General features: G+C 32.7%; 1 protein-coding gene and 1 non-coding gene across 4 annotated transcripts in view; one reads left to right on the top strand and one right to left on the bottom strand.

Annotated features, from left to right (window-relative positions):
• Positions 1-12,862, bottom strand: part of LOC138333273 (chromodomain-helicase-DNA-binding protein 1-like) — a 44,023-nt gene extending 31,161 nt beyond the window's left edge. For all 3 annotated transcript variants that reach the window (XM_069281550.1, XM_069281552.1, XM_069281551.1), the window contains exons 1-4: positions 12,760-12,862; positions 12,402-12,575; positions 937-1,088; positions 336-636 (exon numbers count right to left, since the gene is read on the bottom strand). In XM_069281550.1, the coding sequence (XP_069137651.1) occupies positions 336-636; positions 937-1,088; positions 12,402-12,410 (462 nt within the window). In that variant the 5' untranslated portion in view covers positions 12,411-12,575; positions 12,760-12,862. The remainder of the gene's footprint in view (positions 1-335; positions 637-936; positions 1,089-12,401; positions 12,576-12,759) is intronic.
• A 239-nt stretch (positions 12,863-13,101) lies between these two features.
• On the top strand, positions 13,102-13,174 carry Trnav-cac (transfer RNA valine (anticodon CAC)). The gene has a single exon. It is a non-coding gene; the product is annotated as a tRNA-Val (tRNA).
• Positions 13,175-18,858: the final 5,684 nt, after the last annotated feature.

Below are 18,858 nucleotides of genomic sequence, written 5' to 3'. Positions count from 1 at the left end.
AATAGCGATAACAAGAATTGTTAACGGATGGACGGACGGACGGAAGGACGGACGACGGACCACGGACAAAAAGCGATTTGAATAGCCCACCATCTGATGATGGTGGGCTAAAAATGAACTCAATTTTTTTAAAGTCAAAACATACTATAAATCATTTTTTCTGTCATGACTTCTAAATTTTGTGATTTTCATGTCAAAATAAATTTGGAAAGATTAACTTGTGTGGATTTGAATATTGAACGAAATTATCACTTAAAACAAGTTATTTGTACATTCACAGAAATAAACGTTTGCGAACAACCTTTAATCATGAAACTCACAAGAGGCTGACTTACCTCTTTGAGTTCGCCAATGTCAGCTTTGCGAGGACGACCTTTCTTGCCCGTCGACGATGGTACATCTTGGGAATCAGAGGTTGTTATTTCTAACTTTGGTCTTTTGGAGTCATGATCTTCATCACTATCCGACCCACTCTCTGACTTGTTTGAGTTTCTATCACTATTGTCCTCCTGGCTGGAGTCAGACGAGCTATCTGATCCACTTGACTTCCCCGACCTTCGATCTTCACATCCTCCTGATCCTGATCCCGACCCTGATCCAGATCCTGATTCAGAATCAGAGTCGGAACTTGAACCACTAAAACAAAATTCCTCAGTTTGTATAATATTTAATCCATTTAACACATAATTTTTCTGAACATTTTCTTCGGATTGGAAAGTATTATTTATGTAATGATATTTTAACACACAAGTGGAAGTGTCATATATATGTGACGTTTTCAATGACCAGTAGGATGTGTACACAATTACCATCATCAGACAAATGACCGTAAGGATCTGGATTTAAATAAGATTTGTAAGGAAATACAACAGAATGAGCAAGTGGCAATGAATTATATATTGATATCTCAGGAGAAATATGAAGCATATACAGTACCTAGTGTTTGAACCCGACCCGCTGTCTTCTACATCATATTTTTTATCGTCAGAACCATTTCTGGTATCAAGTGAAGACTTCTTAAACTTTGATTTGGAGTTATCATCATTACATGTTGGACCAAACAGGGGGCTGCTAAAATCCAATCCACCCTGAAAAGTACAAAAGAAAAAGTATGATCATCGAACCTTTCAAAAACCTTTTGTATACATGCATGTAATTATGTATATTTTTACTAACAAATCATCCATGTTCCAGAATAAGGAAAAAATACTTTGATGTCACCAAGACTATATTTATTATCCTAATGGAGACAATGTGTTGATGACGTCATATTTAATGAGCACCAGTATGTATTTATGACAACTATGGTTCCCAACAGAGAGATGCTACACAACAAGTTAAGAAAATTTTAAGAAATTACATATTTATTTGTAAAACTGAATGCTTGATTTATCATGATCAAAGTCTAACAATTTTATGCTGCACTATGCCTAAAAAATTGTAAAATATCTTAAGAGGGTCCGTCTTAAAAAAGGGTAAAATCAACATCATCAGTAATCAATTAATGGGTAGAAAATAAATCTATTGTTTCAGCTTGGTCCACATTCGATTACTGCTTTTTTCTTTGCTTTTTAAAAAAAACTTTAATTCAATAGAAAAATAGTAGGGAAACAAGTACCTATCAACTAAAACCATGCTGACTATATATATATTCATATGAAATATCAATTTCAAGATGTAATATCTATATACATTGCTCTAGTACCATTACAATATAATTTATTCTATTTTCAGTCATTTTAAAATAAAGTGATCCCCATATTTTAGACTGAGAAAATACTATCTTCCAAGGTCAAGGTCACTCTGACCTTATTCCACACAATTAGCAGATGACATTGAGATGACCTTGACAGTTTTTATGACCATTAGGATGTATGACAACTAGAACTGCAAACCCAAACACATTGCCCCTATAGACATTAGTACACTTCCTCACTATATAACACTCCTGTAGCAGCCATTTTGTACACACACTGCAGACACAAATTGGCTGCCTTCACAAATCAATTCACAGTTATATAGCTACTGGCTTACTGGTAATCATAATTTACTGTAATTTAACATTAAATACAAATGTTATAATCAGAGCATTTATAACAAATCACTATTGTACCTTACTGAAATTTATAAAAGATGAATGTCAATAAAGAATTCATATACATTGTATATCCTTAAACATATATATTCAACATAAATACAATGAATGCAATAGTTTAAAACTGAAAAGGAAAACAAATTACTTCAAGCAATGATACCCTAGCTCTAAAACTGTAAAATATCTTAAAAGGGTACATCTTGAAATCGTGAAAAATCAACATCATCAGTATGCTATCAATGTACAGAATATAAAACTACAGTTTCAACTTGGTCCACATTCAATTATGGCCTTTCTTCTTAGCTTTTTGTTCATCAAACAGAATGTCTCAGTGAACAGACAATTACCTATAAGTCCTTATACTGACTGATCATGTTTAGTAAATTACATAAAGTGTTGTTACTTTAAATTACTCAAAAATAGGATATAAATGACAGAATACTTACATAAAAACACACTTGTTTCATATTTGATGCAATGGATGCTTTTTTTTTGACAATTAAGATGCTTTATTATCTTTTGTTCATGTCTCTTTCATCTCAAGAAAATAACAAAAAGTATCTTCTAAGGTCAAGGTCACTGTGACCTTATTCTACCCAATTAGCAGATGACCTTGAGATGACCTTGACAGTTTATGACCATTAGTATGTATGACAACTAGAACTCCCAACCCAAACACATGGCCCATATGGACTCAACACTACCTCGCTATATAACATTACTATAGCAGCCATTTTGTACACACACTGCAGACACAAAATGGCTGCCTTCACAAATCAATACACAGTTATAGACTTTGGTAATCCAAAAGTAGCATTAAAATACAAATGTTATAATCAGGACATTTACAAAATATCGCCATTATGTAGCTTAGTGAAATGTATAAGAGATTCTTGTAAATAAAGAATCCATATATAACTTATAACATATTTAACATACATAATATATACAGTAGTTTTTTACAATTGTTTCTCACTGACAAAGTGAACAAATTTTTTCACAATAACAATCAGTAGTGACAGATTATATTTGCTTATTCAACTTCAGCAAGGATACCCTTGCTCTAAAACTGTAAAATATCTTAAAAGGGTACATCTTAAAATCTTGAAAAATCAACATCATCAGTAAGCAATTGATGAAAGGAAAATAAAACTACAGTTTCAGTTTGGTCCACATTCAATTATGGCCTTTTTCTTGGCATTTTGTTCATTCGATGGAATCGTGGAACAGACAAGTTCCTATAAACTATAACAGATTAGTAAGTAAGTAAGTGTTGGTAAATGTATCAAACAAAAATATGTCTATAAATGACTGAATATTCCCACAAAACAAATTCATATCACACTTTACACAATATCTTTGCTCTATACATTTTACCATTAAAAAGTTTTATTCTGTTTTGCTTATGTCAATTGCTTTAAAATGCTGCTATGTTCTCTAGATCTAAATATGAAAATACCATCTTCTAAGGTCAATGTCACTATGACCATATTCCACACAATTAGCAGATGACCTTGAGATGACCTTGATAGCTACTGACTATAAGCATGTATGACAACTAGAATTGCAAACCCAAACACATGGCCCCTATAGACACAACACTACCTCACTATATAACACTACTATAGCAGCCATTTTGTACATACACTGCAGACACAAAATGGCTGCCTTCACAAATCAATACACAGTTATAGTCTCTGTTAATCCAAAATTAACATTAAAATACAAATGTAATAGTCAGAATCATTACAATATATCACTACCAGTAGTTTACTGAAATTTATAAGAGATTAAAGATTCTATATTTTATTACATATTCAACATACCAGTAAAATACATGCAGTAATTTGTTACAATTGTTTTGAACTGAAAAAGGAAAACAAATTACTTCACAATAACAATCAGTAATGAAAGGTTATTTTCGCTTACTCAGTCCAAGCAATGATACCCTAGCTCTAAAACTGTAAAATATCTTAAAAGGGTACATCTTAAAATCTTGAAATATCAACATCATCAGTAAGGTATCAATGTAAGGAGGATAAAACTACAGTTTCAACTTGGTCCACATTCAATTATGGCCTTTTTTTAAGCCTTTTCTCTCTTCAATAGAATGTATTGTGGAACAGACAAGTAACTAAAAGACTACATGCTCACTGATCATGATTAGTAAATAACATAAAGTGTTGTTACCTTACACATAAATATGCATACAAAAGACAGAACATTCACATAAAAACATCTATTTTGTAATAATTACAATTCTTTATTCTCTTTTGCTCATGTCAATCGCTTTCATCTCCCAGAGATAAGAAATGGGAAAGTACATACTATCATCCGAGGTCAAGGTCATTGTGGCCTTATTCTACTCAATTAGCAGATGACCTTGAGATGACCTTGACAATTAATCACCATTAGTATGTATGGCAACTAGAACTGCCAACCCAAACACATGGCCCCTATGGACACAACACTACCTCACTATATAACACTACTATAGCAGCCATTTTGTACACACACTGCAGACATAAAATGGCTGCCTTCACAAATCAATACACAGTTATAGACTTTGGTAATCCAAAAGTAGCATTAAAATACAAATGTTATAATCAGGACATTTACAAAATATCGCCATCATGTAGCTTAGTGAAATGTATAAGAGATTCTTGTAAATAAAGAATCCATATATAACTTATAACATATTTAACATACATAATATATACAGTAGTTTTTTACAATTGTTTCTCACTGACAAAGTGAACAAATTTTTTCACAATAACAATCAGTAGTGACAGATTATATTTGCTTATTCAACTTCAGCAAGGATACCCTTGCTCTAAAACTGTAAAATATCTTAAAAGGGTACATCTTAAAATCTTGAAAAATCAACATCATCAGTAAGCAATTGATGAAAGGAAAATAAAACTACAGTTTCAGTTTGGTCCACATTCAATTATGGCCTTTTTCTTGGCATTTTGTTCATTCGATGGAATCGTGGAACAGACAAGTTCCTATAAACTATAACAGATTGGTAAGTAAGTAAGTGTTGGTAAATGTATCAAACAAAAATATGTCTATATATAAATGACTGAATATTCCCACAAAACAAATTCATATCACACTTTACAGAATATCTTGCTCAATGCATTTTACCATTAAAAAGTTTTATTCTATTTTGCTTATGTCAATTGCTTTAAAATGACGCTATGTTCTCTAGATCTCAATATGAAAATACCATCTTCTAAGGTCAAGGTCACTATGACCATATTCCACACAATTAGCAGATGACCTTGATAGCTACTGACTATAAGTATGTATGACAACTAGAATTGCAAACCCAAACACATGGCCCCTATAGACACAACACTACCTCACTATATAACACTACTATAGCAGCCATTTTGTACACACACTGCAGACACAAAATGGCTGCCTTCACAAATCAATACACAGTTATTGTCTCTGTTAATCCAAAATTAACATTAAAATACAAATGTAATAGTCAGGATCATTACAATATATCACTACCAGTAGTTTACTGAAATTTATAAGAGATTAAAGATTCTATATCTTATTACATATATTCAACATACCAGTAAAATACATGCAGTAATTTGTTACAATTGTTTTGAACTGAAAAAGGAAAACAAATTACTTCTCAATAACAATCAGTAATGAAAGGTTATTTTCGCTTACTCAGTCCAAGCAATGATACCCTAGCTCTAAAACTGTAAAATATCTTAAAAGGGTACATCTTAAAATCTTGAAATATCAACATCATCAGTAAGGTATCAATGTAAGGAGGATAAAACTACAGTTTCAACTTGGTCCACATTCAATTATGGCCTTTTCTAAGCCTTTTCTCTCTTCAATAGAATGTATTGTGGAACAGACAAGTAACTAAAAGACTACATGCTCACTGATCATGATTAGTAAATAACATAAAGTGTTGTTACCTTACACATAAATATGCATACAAAGGACAGAACATTCACATAAAAACATCTATTTTGTAATACATGTAATTACAATTCTTTATTCTCTTTTGCTCATGTCAATCGCTTTCATCTCCCAGAGATAAGAAATGGGAAAGTACATACTATCATCCGAGGTCAAGGTCATTGTGGCCTTATTCTACTCAATTAGCAGATGACCTTGAGATGACCTTGACAGTTAATCACCATTAATATGTATGACAACTAGAACTGCCAACCCAAACACATGGCCCCTATGGACACAACACTACCTCACTATATAACACTATTATATTGCAGCCATTTTGTACACACACACTGCAGACACAAAATGGCTGCCTTTACAAATCAACACACAGTTATAGTCTCTGGTTATTCTAAATTAAGTTTAACATTAATTAAAATACAAATGTTATAATCAGGTTCATCACAACATATCAATACCATGTAGTTTACTGGAATTTATAAGAGATTAATGTAAATAAGGAATATCTTTATCTTTTAACATTTTCATTATAAGTAATATATATACAGTATTTTGTTCAAATTGTTTTGAACTGAAAAGGAAAGCAAATTACTTCACAATTACAATCAGAAGAGAAAGGTAATTTATGCTTATTCAGTTCTAGCAATGATACCCTAGCTCTAAAACTGTAAAATATCTTTAAAGGGTACATCTTAAAATCTTGAAATATCAACATCATTAGTAAGCAATTGATGAAAGGAAAATAAAACTACAGTTTCAGTTTGGTCCACATTCAATTATGGCCTCTTTTTAAGCTTTTTGTTCATTTGATGGAATCGTGGAACAGACAAGTTCCTATAAACTATAACAGATTAGTAAGTAAGTAAGTGTTGGTAAATGTATCAAACAAAAATATGTCTATAAATGACTGAATATTCCCACAAAACAAATTCATATCACACTTTACACAATATCTTGCTCTATGCATTTTACCATTAAAAAGTTTTATTCTGTTTTGCTTATGTCAATTGATTTAAAATGACACTATGGCCTCTAGATCTCAATATGAAAATACCATATTCTAAGGTCAAGGTCACTGTGACCTTATTCCACACAATTAGCAGATGACCTTGAGATGACCTTGATAGTTAATGACTATTAGTATATGTATGACAACTTGAACTGCCAACCCAAACACATGGCCCCTATAGACACAACACTACCTCACTATATAACACTACTATAGCAGCCATTTTGTACACACACTGCAGACATAAAATGGCTGCCTTAAAAATCAATACACAGTTCTGGTCACTGGTAATCCGAAATAAACATTAAAATCCAAATGTTTTAATCAGGACATTTTTAACATATCACTGTCATGTAATTTACTGGAATTTATAAGAGATTCTTGTAAATAAGGAATCTCTTTATCTTAAAACATATATTCAAAATGAGAAATATATACAGTAGTTTGTTATAATTGTTTTGAACTGAAAGGGAAATCAAATTACTTCACAATAACAATCAGTAGTGACAGGTTATATTTGCTTATTCAGTTCAAGCAATGATATCCTAAGTCTAAAACTGTAAAATATCTTAAAAGGGTACATCTTAAAATCTTGAAAAATCAATATCATCAGTAAGCTATCAATGTAAAGAAGATAAAACTAAAGTTTCAACTTGGTCCACATTCAATTATGGCCTTTTTCTTGGCTTTTTCTTCATTCAATAGAAAGTATCATGAAATAGACAAGTATCTATAATACTACACACTGACTGATCATGATTGTTAATTTACACAGTATTGTTACCTTACATGAAAATATGACAAAAACGACAGATATTCACATAAAAACACATTCATGTCATACTTGATACAATATCTGCTATTTGGTTATAATTTAAATGCTTTATTCTCATTTGTTCATGTTTTTTTCATCTCCAAAAGATAAGAAATGGGAAAATGCTATCTTCCAAGGTCACTGTGACCTTATTCCACACAATTAGCAAATGACCTTGAGATGACCTTAGTAGTTAATGACCATTAGTATGTATGACAACTAGAACTTCCATCCCAAACACATGGCCCCTATAGACACAACACTTCCTTACTATATAGCACTACTATTGTAGCCATTTTTTACACACACTGCAGAGACACAAAATGGCTGCTTTACAATGCAGCTCAATACAGTTATATATAGTCACTGGTAATCCTAAATTTCATTAAAATACAAATGTCATAATCAGGATGTCACTATCATGTAGCTTACTGAAATTTATATGAGATTAATGCAAATAAAGAACTCACATTAGACCTTATAACATATTCACCAAGTACAATGCATGCAGTAGTGTGTTAAAAAATGTTTTTAACTGAAAAAGGAAAGCAAATTACTTAACAATTACAATCAGCAGAGAAAGGTAATTTATGCATATTCAGTTCAAGCAATGATACTCTAGCTCTAAAACTGTAAAATATCTTGAAAGGGTACGTCTTAAAATTTTGAAATATCAACATCATCAGTAAGTAATTGATGAAAGGAAAACAAAACTATAGTTTCAGTTTGGTCCGCAGTCAATTATGGCCTTTTTCTTGGCTTTTTGTTCATTCAATGGAGTCGTGGAATTGACGACTACCTTTAAACTCAAAACAAACTGTTTGGTAAGTAAGTATAAATGTTGGTATATATGTATCCGACATGTATATGTCTACACATGACTGAATATTCCCATAAAAACATATTCATATCACATTTTACCCAATATCTACACTTTATATATGCTGATACCATTACAGTGTTATTCTGTTTTGCTCATATCAATCACTTTAAAGTGAAGCTATAGTCACTAGATCTCAATATAAAAATATCTTCTAAGGTCAAGGTCACTGTGACCTTAATCAACACAATTAGTAGATGACCTTGAGATGACCTTGGTAGTTAATGACCATTAGTATGTATGACAACTAGAACTCCCAACCCAAACATGACCCCTATAGACACAACACTTCCTCACTATATAACACTACTATAGCAGCCATTTTGTACACACACTGCAGACACAAAATGGCTGCCTTCACAAATCAATACAATCCCTCAATGATTAACAAATATCTGAATACAGAACCCTTAAAGTTTTATATGGGCCAATATCCAACTTGGAAGACATTTTTAATGTAAGACTCATCGCTCAAGAATATCAGTTTTAAAGGTGTCGGTAGTTTTTAGGTATTTGTAGCATCAATTCATGGGAGTATATTGTAAAGGACTTACTAAGGTACCACTGAAGAAAAGCCTTTCTTAATGAAAATAAGTATATATGAATGAAGAGTCATGCTTGCTCAATTAATTATCTAGCACTAAATAATAGTCTGGGTCTGTTAAAAATTAACCATCATGCCATTGATATTAATTCCAAGCTATTACAGTATAAAACCCTTTTCTCGTTTTGTTTATAGATTTACCAATGCTTTAATTTGTACAAGCTTTCTCTGAGGATTTCATATCATTTCTTTCAATTAGTATGTGCCTGACATTTCATTTAAGTTTCTGTCATCACAGTTTATTGTAATGGTAACTTTTGCTTACATTTATTTTTACACAAGCACTTGCCATCTTATGATCACCATTGAAGATATTAATAAACAAGATCATGATTTAATGAAAATACTTATAAATACATGCAGTTTTCATCCATCAGCAATCTTTTTCATGGATTCATTTTATGCTTTAAATAATATATCTGTTGTTATATGGAAATAATCTGAACAAATTGATCGAACAACAAAATCTGTCCTCTAAAGACAAGCAAGCAGAAAATCTAAGGTCAAGGTCACATTGATCTTGTTCAACAGATATTACTGACCTTGACTATGACTATTAGTACCTGTAGACAAGCTATGCACCTAACCTTAACATTCAGCCCCTCTTGCTACATTCTATAACCTAAACTTGAGCAATATGACATTATGAGAGATTTCTGTTATACAAAGACGTCCTCAACTTATTAGATACACACATTTGCCTTAGTTTTGAAAAGTATTAATATTGATGTCTTTATTCTCTAACAACAATCTAGATGAAGGCAGCTACCAGAAAAATTGAAACTTATGTTGTTGTTTTTTCCTTTTCAAAAAGCTTTTAACTCTTTATGAAATATATCTTTTGACATTAACACAGTCTGTTTGAAATCAATGTATAAAAAATATTAAAAATACCTATTTCCTCTTAGAAAATTTGACAAGGTGATTATAACACATTCATATGGAATTAATACAAAAAAGTGTTTTCTAAAAGCAAACTTGTTCAAGTTAAGCATTATTTTCAAAATGTTTATACCTTGATCATGACCATTGAATATTTAATGTATAGCCAGGGCTTTAGCCTTCAAACAAGGCTATGATTTTTTTCAAAGCTGGGTGAAAATGTGAAAGACTTACTTTTGAAAAATGATATGCAAGCAAAAGTTAATTGTTTGTTGAAGCTTTGCTTCAGAAATTTATGCTTTGGTACCATAAATGTATGCTTTGGTACCGTAATGGGAGATAACCCATTAACAAAATTCAAAAATTCAATTTTCACTTAAAATATTAATTCATTAAGACATCCTATTTTAACTGGATAAACAAATTTGAATGCCATTTTCATACAGAGATTATTTCCTAAGCAATATATGTATCATGAAAGAAGCAAAAGAAATGTGGAACTTTTAGCAAGGAAAGATAACTCCTTACTTTGGATAAAAGCATATAAATTGGCATTTATCAATTTTTTCTTTTACTGAATAACTTTTATTTCAACAAAACTATTAATTAACATGAAAATCACAAAATTCATTCCTAAAAACCATGTTTTCCCCTTAAAACACCTTTTACAGTCGTATTACTATATTTATATATATAGCTCTTCTGATTGCTTAGGAATACTTATTCAAGGTTAACTAACAAAATGAATTAATAATCATTATCTTTTCAACTACATTTACCATGACATATTTCTGAGATTTCGATAGACCATGGATACCATGTATTTAATAATTGAGTTAAATAATTTCATTTTATCATTCATTTTATAAAATCAGTTCTACATAAAACTTCAATTCTTAATGGTACCAACATCGCATTATGGAATATAGTATAAATTTCAATACGATATGGCGTTTTTTACAGGCAAAATACATTTCAATAGTTATTTGTCAATCATCTTACATAATTACTTTTGATTCATGCTTTTTCTCAAATACAATACAAAGAATATCTTGTTGTTTTTATATGATAGCACAAGGCAAACCTGGCACTATTGGTTAATAATGAAAGAGAGGTGAGATCACAAATAAACATTATATTGAGCATTAGGCTAATAATTCTGAGCTCATTGAGCTTTCTAAATGTTATTTAATCAACCAGCTTTTGAAATGACCTATCATAGAAAGGACTCCTTCTTCCCAATATGTGTGGATACCACATTTTCATAACTATTCAGTTTTTAACACAAGAACAAGCATTTGTAACACACTCCTGAAGTCATTTCACATTGAGAACATGATAACAAACAAACCATTGTCTACTAGGTGGTGAAATGAATGTACTTCAGAGGATGAGTTTCATGACACCTGCAAGTACAACTGATGGTTGAGTTTCAAAAGAAATGAATAAAATGTCACAAAAATATTAGAAAATGTAAGAAAAATGCTTAAATATCATCATATTTGTACATACAAGATGCTAAAAGTATGCATTGACTATTCAACATATATAATAGCTCAAAAGACACAAATTTTATCAAATATCACTGTTGTGTATTTAGAATCATAATATGAATACACAGAAAATAAACAAAGTCCAAAAACAAGTGCAAATTGCAAAAATGGGCCTGTTGACAAAATGGCAAATTTCAAGGTCATGTGAAAGACACATACATATAGGACATCTTAACACAAAAATATTCATGAAACACATCCAATTATGATATTTTAAACATTATTTTTGATAGCTGGTCTCCAAAACAAATTTCAGAAACATCTAACTGATCAAAGAGGGTACTCACCAACTTAAGCAAAAATATCAAAACAGGTATAATACACACGTACAATACATATGCCATAATAACAATTGAATATTAGCGAAAACGAATAACAGTGTAATAGACACAAAAAATACTCTTTAGACCACTAAATCTGCGAACAAAAACGAGCCATCGTCTAAACGTAAAATTTTTCAATATGGCGGCCGAACGTCGGCGGCCGGTTTCCACCCAAATTTTTGGATCAACATTCAATATTTACGACATATTTGACTCCTAAATGTTCACAAATTGCAAGACGAAGAACTGAAATAACATTTAAATACATTAAGTACTCTACAAACCTTGCTCATCTTGAGTCATGAAGTCGCTCCATCGTCAACTGTCTGGTGGCGGCCCAACAAAGGCGAATCGAACAAAATTCTTTGCGAATCACGTGTCACTGTCGCTCTTGCTCACGTCATAAATTGTGCATAAACAATTTACAACAAAAATACGTGGATGGCCCCAGTTCTTACCTGGAAATTGTGGAAACAACGTCAAAATACGACAATATTTACCTTCAATATGCGATTTCTAACCGAAAAAATGGGTGTTTGTAGATTTTCGAGAAAACAAAGTGTTGTCAATGAAAATCATGTAAAATTTTAACCTTAAAATACTTTGCCAAATGAATCTTAGGATGTTCAAATGCATACTTACAGCAATTTCAGCACAAAACAGTGTCAAAAACACACATGCATAAGGGATTTTCCTGTCGTATTCTCAAAGCATAAATAGTCAATATGGCCGCCATTTTCTGTACTAACTAACAATGTTGCATCATGGGATAGGGTATTTTTTAGCCATGCTGATTTTATAATTTCAAAATGATCATTTGGGATAAACGTAAAGATGAATCGACTGACCGACTACATTTCACCCATTTTACATTATATCAGAACAGTAAATCTATTGAACTTCTACTACCAGTAAAACATTTTTTTAAATGTCCGGAAAGGAGCTAAAAATGATAAATTATATATTTCCCCGTCATCTGCCATGGGTTTCGTAGTGTAGTGGTTATCACGTTCGCCTCACACGCGAAAGGTCCTGGGTTCGACCCCCAGCGAAACCACTTTTTTTTGTATATTTCATTTCATTTTATTTTCTAATTGTATACAATGGCAAATAACAAACACCGGAAAAATATAACCAAATGATAGAACTAGTTAAATTGAATAGTCGGACAAAGAAAACCAGTCTCAATGCGTTCACTGGCCTTCCAAAAGTCCTCACATATCAAAACGACGGTCAAGTTCTGTTAACGTTACCCAATTCTGACCATCGAAATAGTCATAATGGAAAAGTTTGTAAAATAAATTCGCCTAACCATTTGAAAGCGAGACTGTGGAAATGTTACAAAAAGCCATATAATTTAAATTAATTTCTTCGCATGCAGAGCGATTTTGACGGGAGATTTTATTTTTCTATGTCATAAGAAATTATACTTGATACATTCACACCATTTTTACCGACTTAAGCCTTCCTTTGCCCAATTGTTCACCTAAACAAACCAAAACAAGCACACTAAAAACCCAACAAAACAACAGAACTTCAATCTGAACAAAAAACACTAAAAAAAACCTACCTGTAAATTCCCGAGTTAACAATTAAGCTCTAAAACCACATATGACATGACTCAACTACACTCGCTTCAACACCGACACATTGTGTGATATGATTCTGCGTTTAACATTTTTTTTTTAATTTTTCAAAAGTTTTCAGTATGTAAAAGTTACATCAGACATCGGCACACAAGTCATCATATTCACTCCCTTTATCATAATTATCATATTCATCATCATCATCATGCATATACTCATTCTATATACAACATCATTCAGTAGGCCTAATCACCACATCATCATTAGCAGATTATCAGCATAGCTACTCAATAAGCATCACCACTATATAGCTACAGTTAGCACATCAATAGCACAACATCATCACTCAATTCGCACAATTATCACCATGATCATAATCACTCGGTCAGAAATATCACTGCATGTATTTTAACATCATCATCAATGTTATCACATATTATATCTTGTCATAGATATAATTTGACACTTAAGCTACATGTAATTACCGTCATTACGGCATGTATTCTCGATACACCAGTGGTTACTATCCCTATCGTTATATCCACTCCTGGACTATCTCGTAGTAAAAGTTGAGACAGTTCAAGAGAAATAAAAAAATACCAATCGCAGGCCAGCAGAAATCCTCTGAAGATTACACGAAGCGATGCCCGACTTCAAAGCCACGAAAGCCACAAAGTCAACAAAAATGTACCATTATTCGAATCTTTTGACGTTCTTTTAAGGAATTTTTGTTGGCCTGCGATTACTTGATTTTTTCCCCTTCCAGGTTGATATGATAACTACGGTGGCTGGGAGCTACGGTGGCTGGGAGCGGACATGGAATAAATAAAATTATTGCGTGCGAACGAAATAGTATTGCGTGCGAACGCAAAAGTATTGCGTGTGAACGCAATAATTATTGCGTGCGAACGCAAAAGTATTGCGTGTGAACGCAATAATTATTGCGTGCGAACGAAATACTATTGCGTGCGAACGCAATAATTATTGCGTGCGAACGAAATACTATTGCGTGCGAACGCAATAATTATTGCGTGTGAACGCAATAGTATTCTCACGAAATACTATAACGTTCACACGCAATAATTATTGCGTTCGCACGCAATACTATTACGTTCACACGCAATAATTATTGCGTTCGCACGCAATAATTATTGCGTTCGCACGCAATATTATTGCGTTCACACGCAATAATTATTTCGTTCGCACGCAATAATTATTTCGTTCGCACGCAATAATTATTTCGTTCGCACGCAATACTATTGCGTTCACACGCAATAATTATTTCGTTCGCACGCAATACTATTGCGTTCACATGCAATACTTTTGCGTTCACACGCAATACTATTGCGTTCACACGCAATATATTTTTTTTCATGTCCGCTCCCAGCCACCGTAGTTTTACGTGAGCACGTAAACGTTTTATGTGCTCACAAGTTTTACGTGAGCACGTAAAAGAAAAAATATTTTTCACCCTACATAAAATCTTTTTTTTTTGTCCTACATTAAAAAAATATTTTTCGTGTCACTTCTGTGCCGCCGTAATATTCTAAATTCATAATGCTTAATAAATATATCGCATGAATAGATTCACCCTCATAATTATCAGATTTAACTAACTATGTAAAATACCAATTAAAGTCTCTAACACAGCAAAGGATGGCAGGACTAAATCTATAAGCTTGAGAATATAATTTTGATTGGATATAACGCACGAACTTGATAAGGAAATATGTTGAATAATGCAGTAGTTTACCCAATGAGATATTTGGTGATGTTTTCAATTAATAACGCATGTTTCAATCAATTATCGAATTGGAATTCGATGTTCATTATGAACACAATAATCGAATTGGAATTCGATGTTCATTATGAACATAGAATTTTAATTATATTTCTTAATCAATAACAGAACATAAATATCTAATCTATAATTAAGATTCCATACATTGTAATTATTATAGTTAAAGTGAATCATTTTGCAGATCTCTTCGCTGGTCGATGAAATATGTTTCGAATAAGGTAACCTGGAATGTGTCACTGTGGATGTTGAAAGCCGATTCGCTTTTCAAGTTGCAATCGGCAATATCAGGTAAGTAAGCCAACATGTTAACACGTGAATGAGACGTGATGCATGACAATTATTAGAAAATAGGAGTCTATGATTTACATCGGTTCTATTTTAAACTCATCTGACCTTGAGACGACATTGTGAGGAAATATATACGACAAGTCACGAAGACCATAAACTAATGCTATATAACAAGCGATCAAATCTAGTTAAACTTAGACTTGTTATGTTGATTAGATTGATAAGTGATGATATTTTACCTGTTAAAGACATTTGCGCGTGAGGAATTTACTTCTTTGCAATTGAATTTAGGTTTTGTGAGGTATCCTTAGGTGTATGGAAGAGAGATTGACTGGTATATAGTTCATATTTGTTTTGCTGTGTTTAGTTTGTAAATGAATATACACAGTTTTATTACTTTGTGTTTTTCAATAGTACGACCTCAACACATTATACGAGCCTAAACCTCGTGACAATTTGGTGGCAGCGGTGGGGTGATTTGATTCACGTCCTTGATTAAGCGACATTTGTAAAACCAATATGGCTGAAATGAGTTAGAGGAAGAAAATTCGAAAGCATATGTCATCGAAAATAGCTCTTGTTACTTATCTACCAGTGTTTGGTGTTTAATATTAGACCTTCTCATCCAATTGATCAAAAGTATGGTGCTTTAGGCACGGTCCCACTGAAGAGCGGATTAATTACGAATGAATGGAAAATAGCTCTTGTTACTTATCTACCAGTCTTTGGTGTTTAATATAAGACCTTCTCATCCAAGATGATCAAAAGTATGGTGCTTTAGGCACGGTCCCACTCAAGAGCGGATTAATTACGAATGAATGGAATTTCCAAATTTCGTCCGTTCGTTGTCATCCACAACATAATTGACCAAAAATCACAAATTTCTTAGTGTTCATTACGGATATATTAGTAAAATGAACAAATTGATGACGAACTAACGAAAAGCATATTGATGAGGCAGGTATTTCACGAATAAAAGCGAATAAGATAACGGATGCTCTCCGTATAGGTAAAAACCGTCTAACCTAACAACCAGTCATCGGCAATGTGCCTCCATCCTTCAGTAGTAAGACAAGTCACCTGCTCATCAAGGTACTCTTCCACTCTGGCCTCACATACTTCTTTGACAGATTTGCTGTTTGACGTCCTCCGCGCATATCGTATATTCAGTATTTTGTACCTGGGGTATAGTCCATGGCGCAGAGTTACTGCTTCCTAGAGCCCACTTCATGTTGTTTTCAAGTTGGTATATTCTATCAGGTTTTAAAATCGTCTTACCTCTTCCAACCACCGTCTTCCAATGCAGACTGTCGTTCTCTATCTTTGTGGTCTACTCTGTGTCTCCGTTACATCTTTGTCGACTGACTATGCCTTCTGTCTGTTCTCACTCCTATTCCTGCTGTATTACTTTCTCGTCTCTACAGTCTTTCAACCGGGAACAACGACATCGTAACAAGATGTGGTCGTTAGTTTCAGTTTCGTTTTCATTATTGCATGGACACAGTAGACTATCTATACAAGTTTTTCTTAAAACTGTGGAATTAAAATATCTGCAATTACCCTTGGGGAATATATAATTACACATAAAGAAGTGTCATCTGCAAATTTTACAATATCGTTAATGAAAATCAGAAACAGGAGGAGGCCAATAATGGAGCCCTGTGGAACACCAGCCTTAAAGGGCCACTACCTTTCCGGAACGGCTTTTAATTTTTAAAATGGGAAAGTAAAACGAGATCGATAATTTTGTAGAGTCGCAAAAGTTATTAACTTAACCGTTAATACTACGTTTATCATCACCTTCTGAACAATTTGATTGATATAAATAAAACGCTAATTTTCATAACGCGGGTCGTCTCATGTTTCCCGTCGTCATGCTAAATACCGGGCGGTAGTGGACTATCACTGCGCCAGACGGCAAAACAGCGGAATGTCTTTCCACTGTTATCATATATTACGCAGGAAATCTTGCATATGTTCGGTATTGTAACCTCAGCTTAGGCCATCGGATATATTTTCTTCTGTTATAATGTTTTTAAGAAACATTTTGTTTTGCTCCGGAAAGGTAGTGGGCCTTTAATATATGATAAGATGAATTTTTGTTCCCAATTACAACAACGTTGTTAATTTTCGGTTGGATAGGTAATTTTACCATTCATATTCTTTGACATTACCGAGTTAAGAAATGTTACATTCATTTCTATTGGTTAGATCTTTGAGGTTATATTTCCATAGACCAAAAGAATTGTACGTCACGTATTATGACGTCACAAATACAGAACGTTTTCGCAGGGAATTTTCTAAGCGGCACAGTCATTGGCCAAACTAAATTATCAGATAAGATATCAATGCGCCACAACTCAATTTGTTTTATTGTAAAAGCAAGTAAAATTTCGGAAATACATACTTTAATTTATTAGTACCTGAATGAGTTATCTGAATTAAATCATAAGCATTATTCTCAAAATCTTTTGGGGTTATGAAGTCATATACAAAAAACGGACGGACATTCTTTTTCATAGACGCGTCGCGTCGCGTCTATGAAAAATGTCCTTCAGTTTTATGTCTATGACTTCATACCCCCAAAAGATATTGAGAATAATGCTTAAGGATGCTCGTTTTTCATAGTTTAGCCGACAGAGCACTGACAACCCTCGATCTACATCCTAGATGTTCATATGGTTACTATCACTGTCGTCCATGCAAACATACCATAGCAAAACTGAAGAAGAGAGAACAACACTTTTTGTAGATCTATTCAAAATATCCTCGACACTGGAGGGGTAACAAATTCGTTTTCAATTTTGGAAATCATAAAATCGAATTCTTGATATCCAAAATTATCGTTTCAGCATTGGTAAAACAAGTGAGAATTTATTTCTTTATATCCATAATTCGAATTCTTGATATCCAAAACTCGAATTCTTGATATCCATAATTCAAATTCTTGATATCCATAATTCGAATTCTTGATATCCAAAAAAAAATGGATATCAATAAACGAATTTTGGATATCAAAAATTTGAATTTTGGATATCAAATATAATAATTTTGGAAACCAAAAAT

The sequence above is a fragment of the Argopecten irradians genome, chromosome 10 (genome assembly GCF_041381155.1).
Source record: "Argopecten irradians isolate NY chromosome 10, Ai_NY, whole genome shotgun sequence".
Classification (NCBI taxonomy): Eukaryota; Metazoa; Mollusca; class Bivalvia; order Pectinida; family Pectinidae; genus Argopecten; species Argopecten irradians.
The sequence above is the reverse complement of the archived record's forward strand: the minus strand, read 5'-3'. Positions and strand labels throughout refer to the sequence as shown.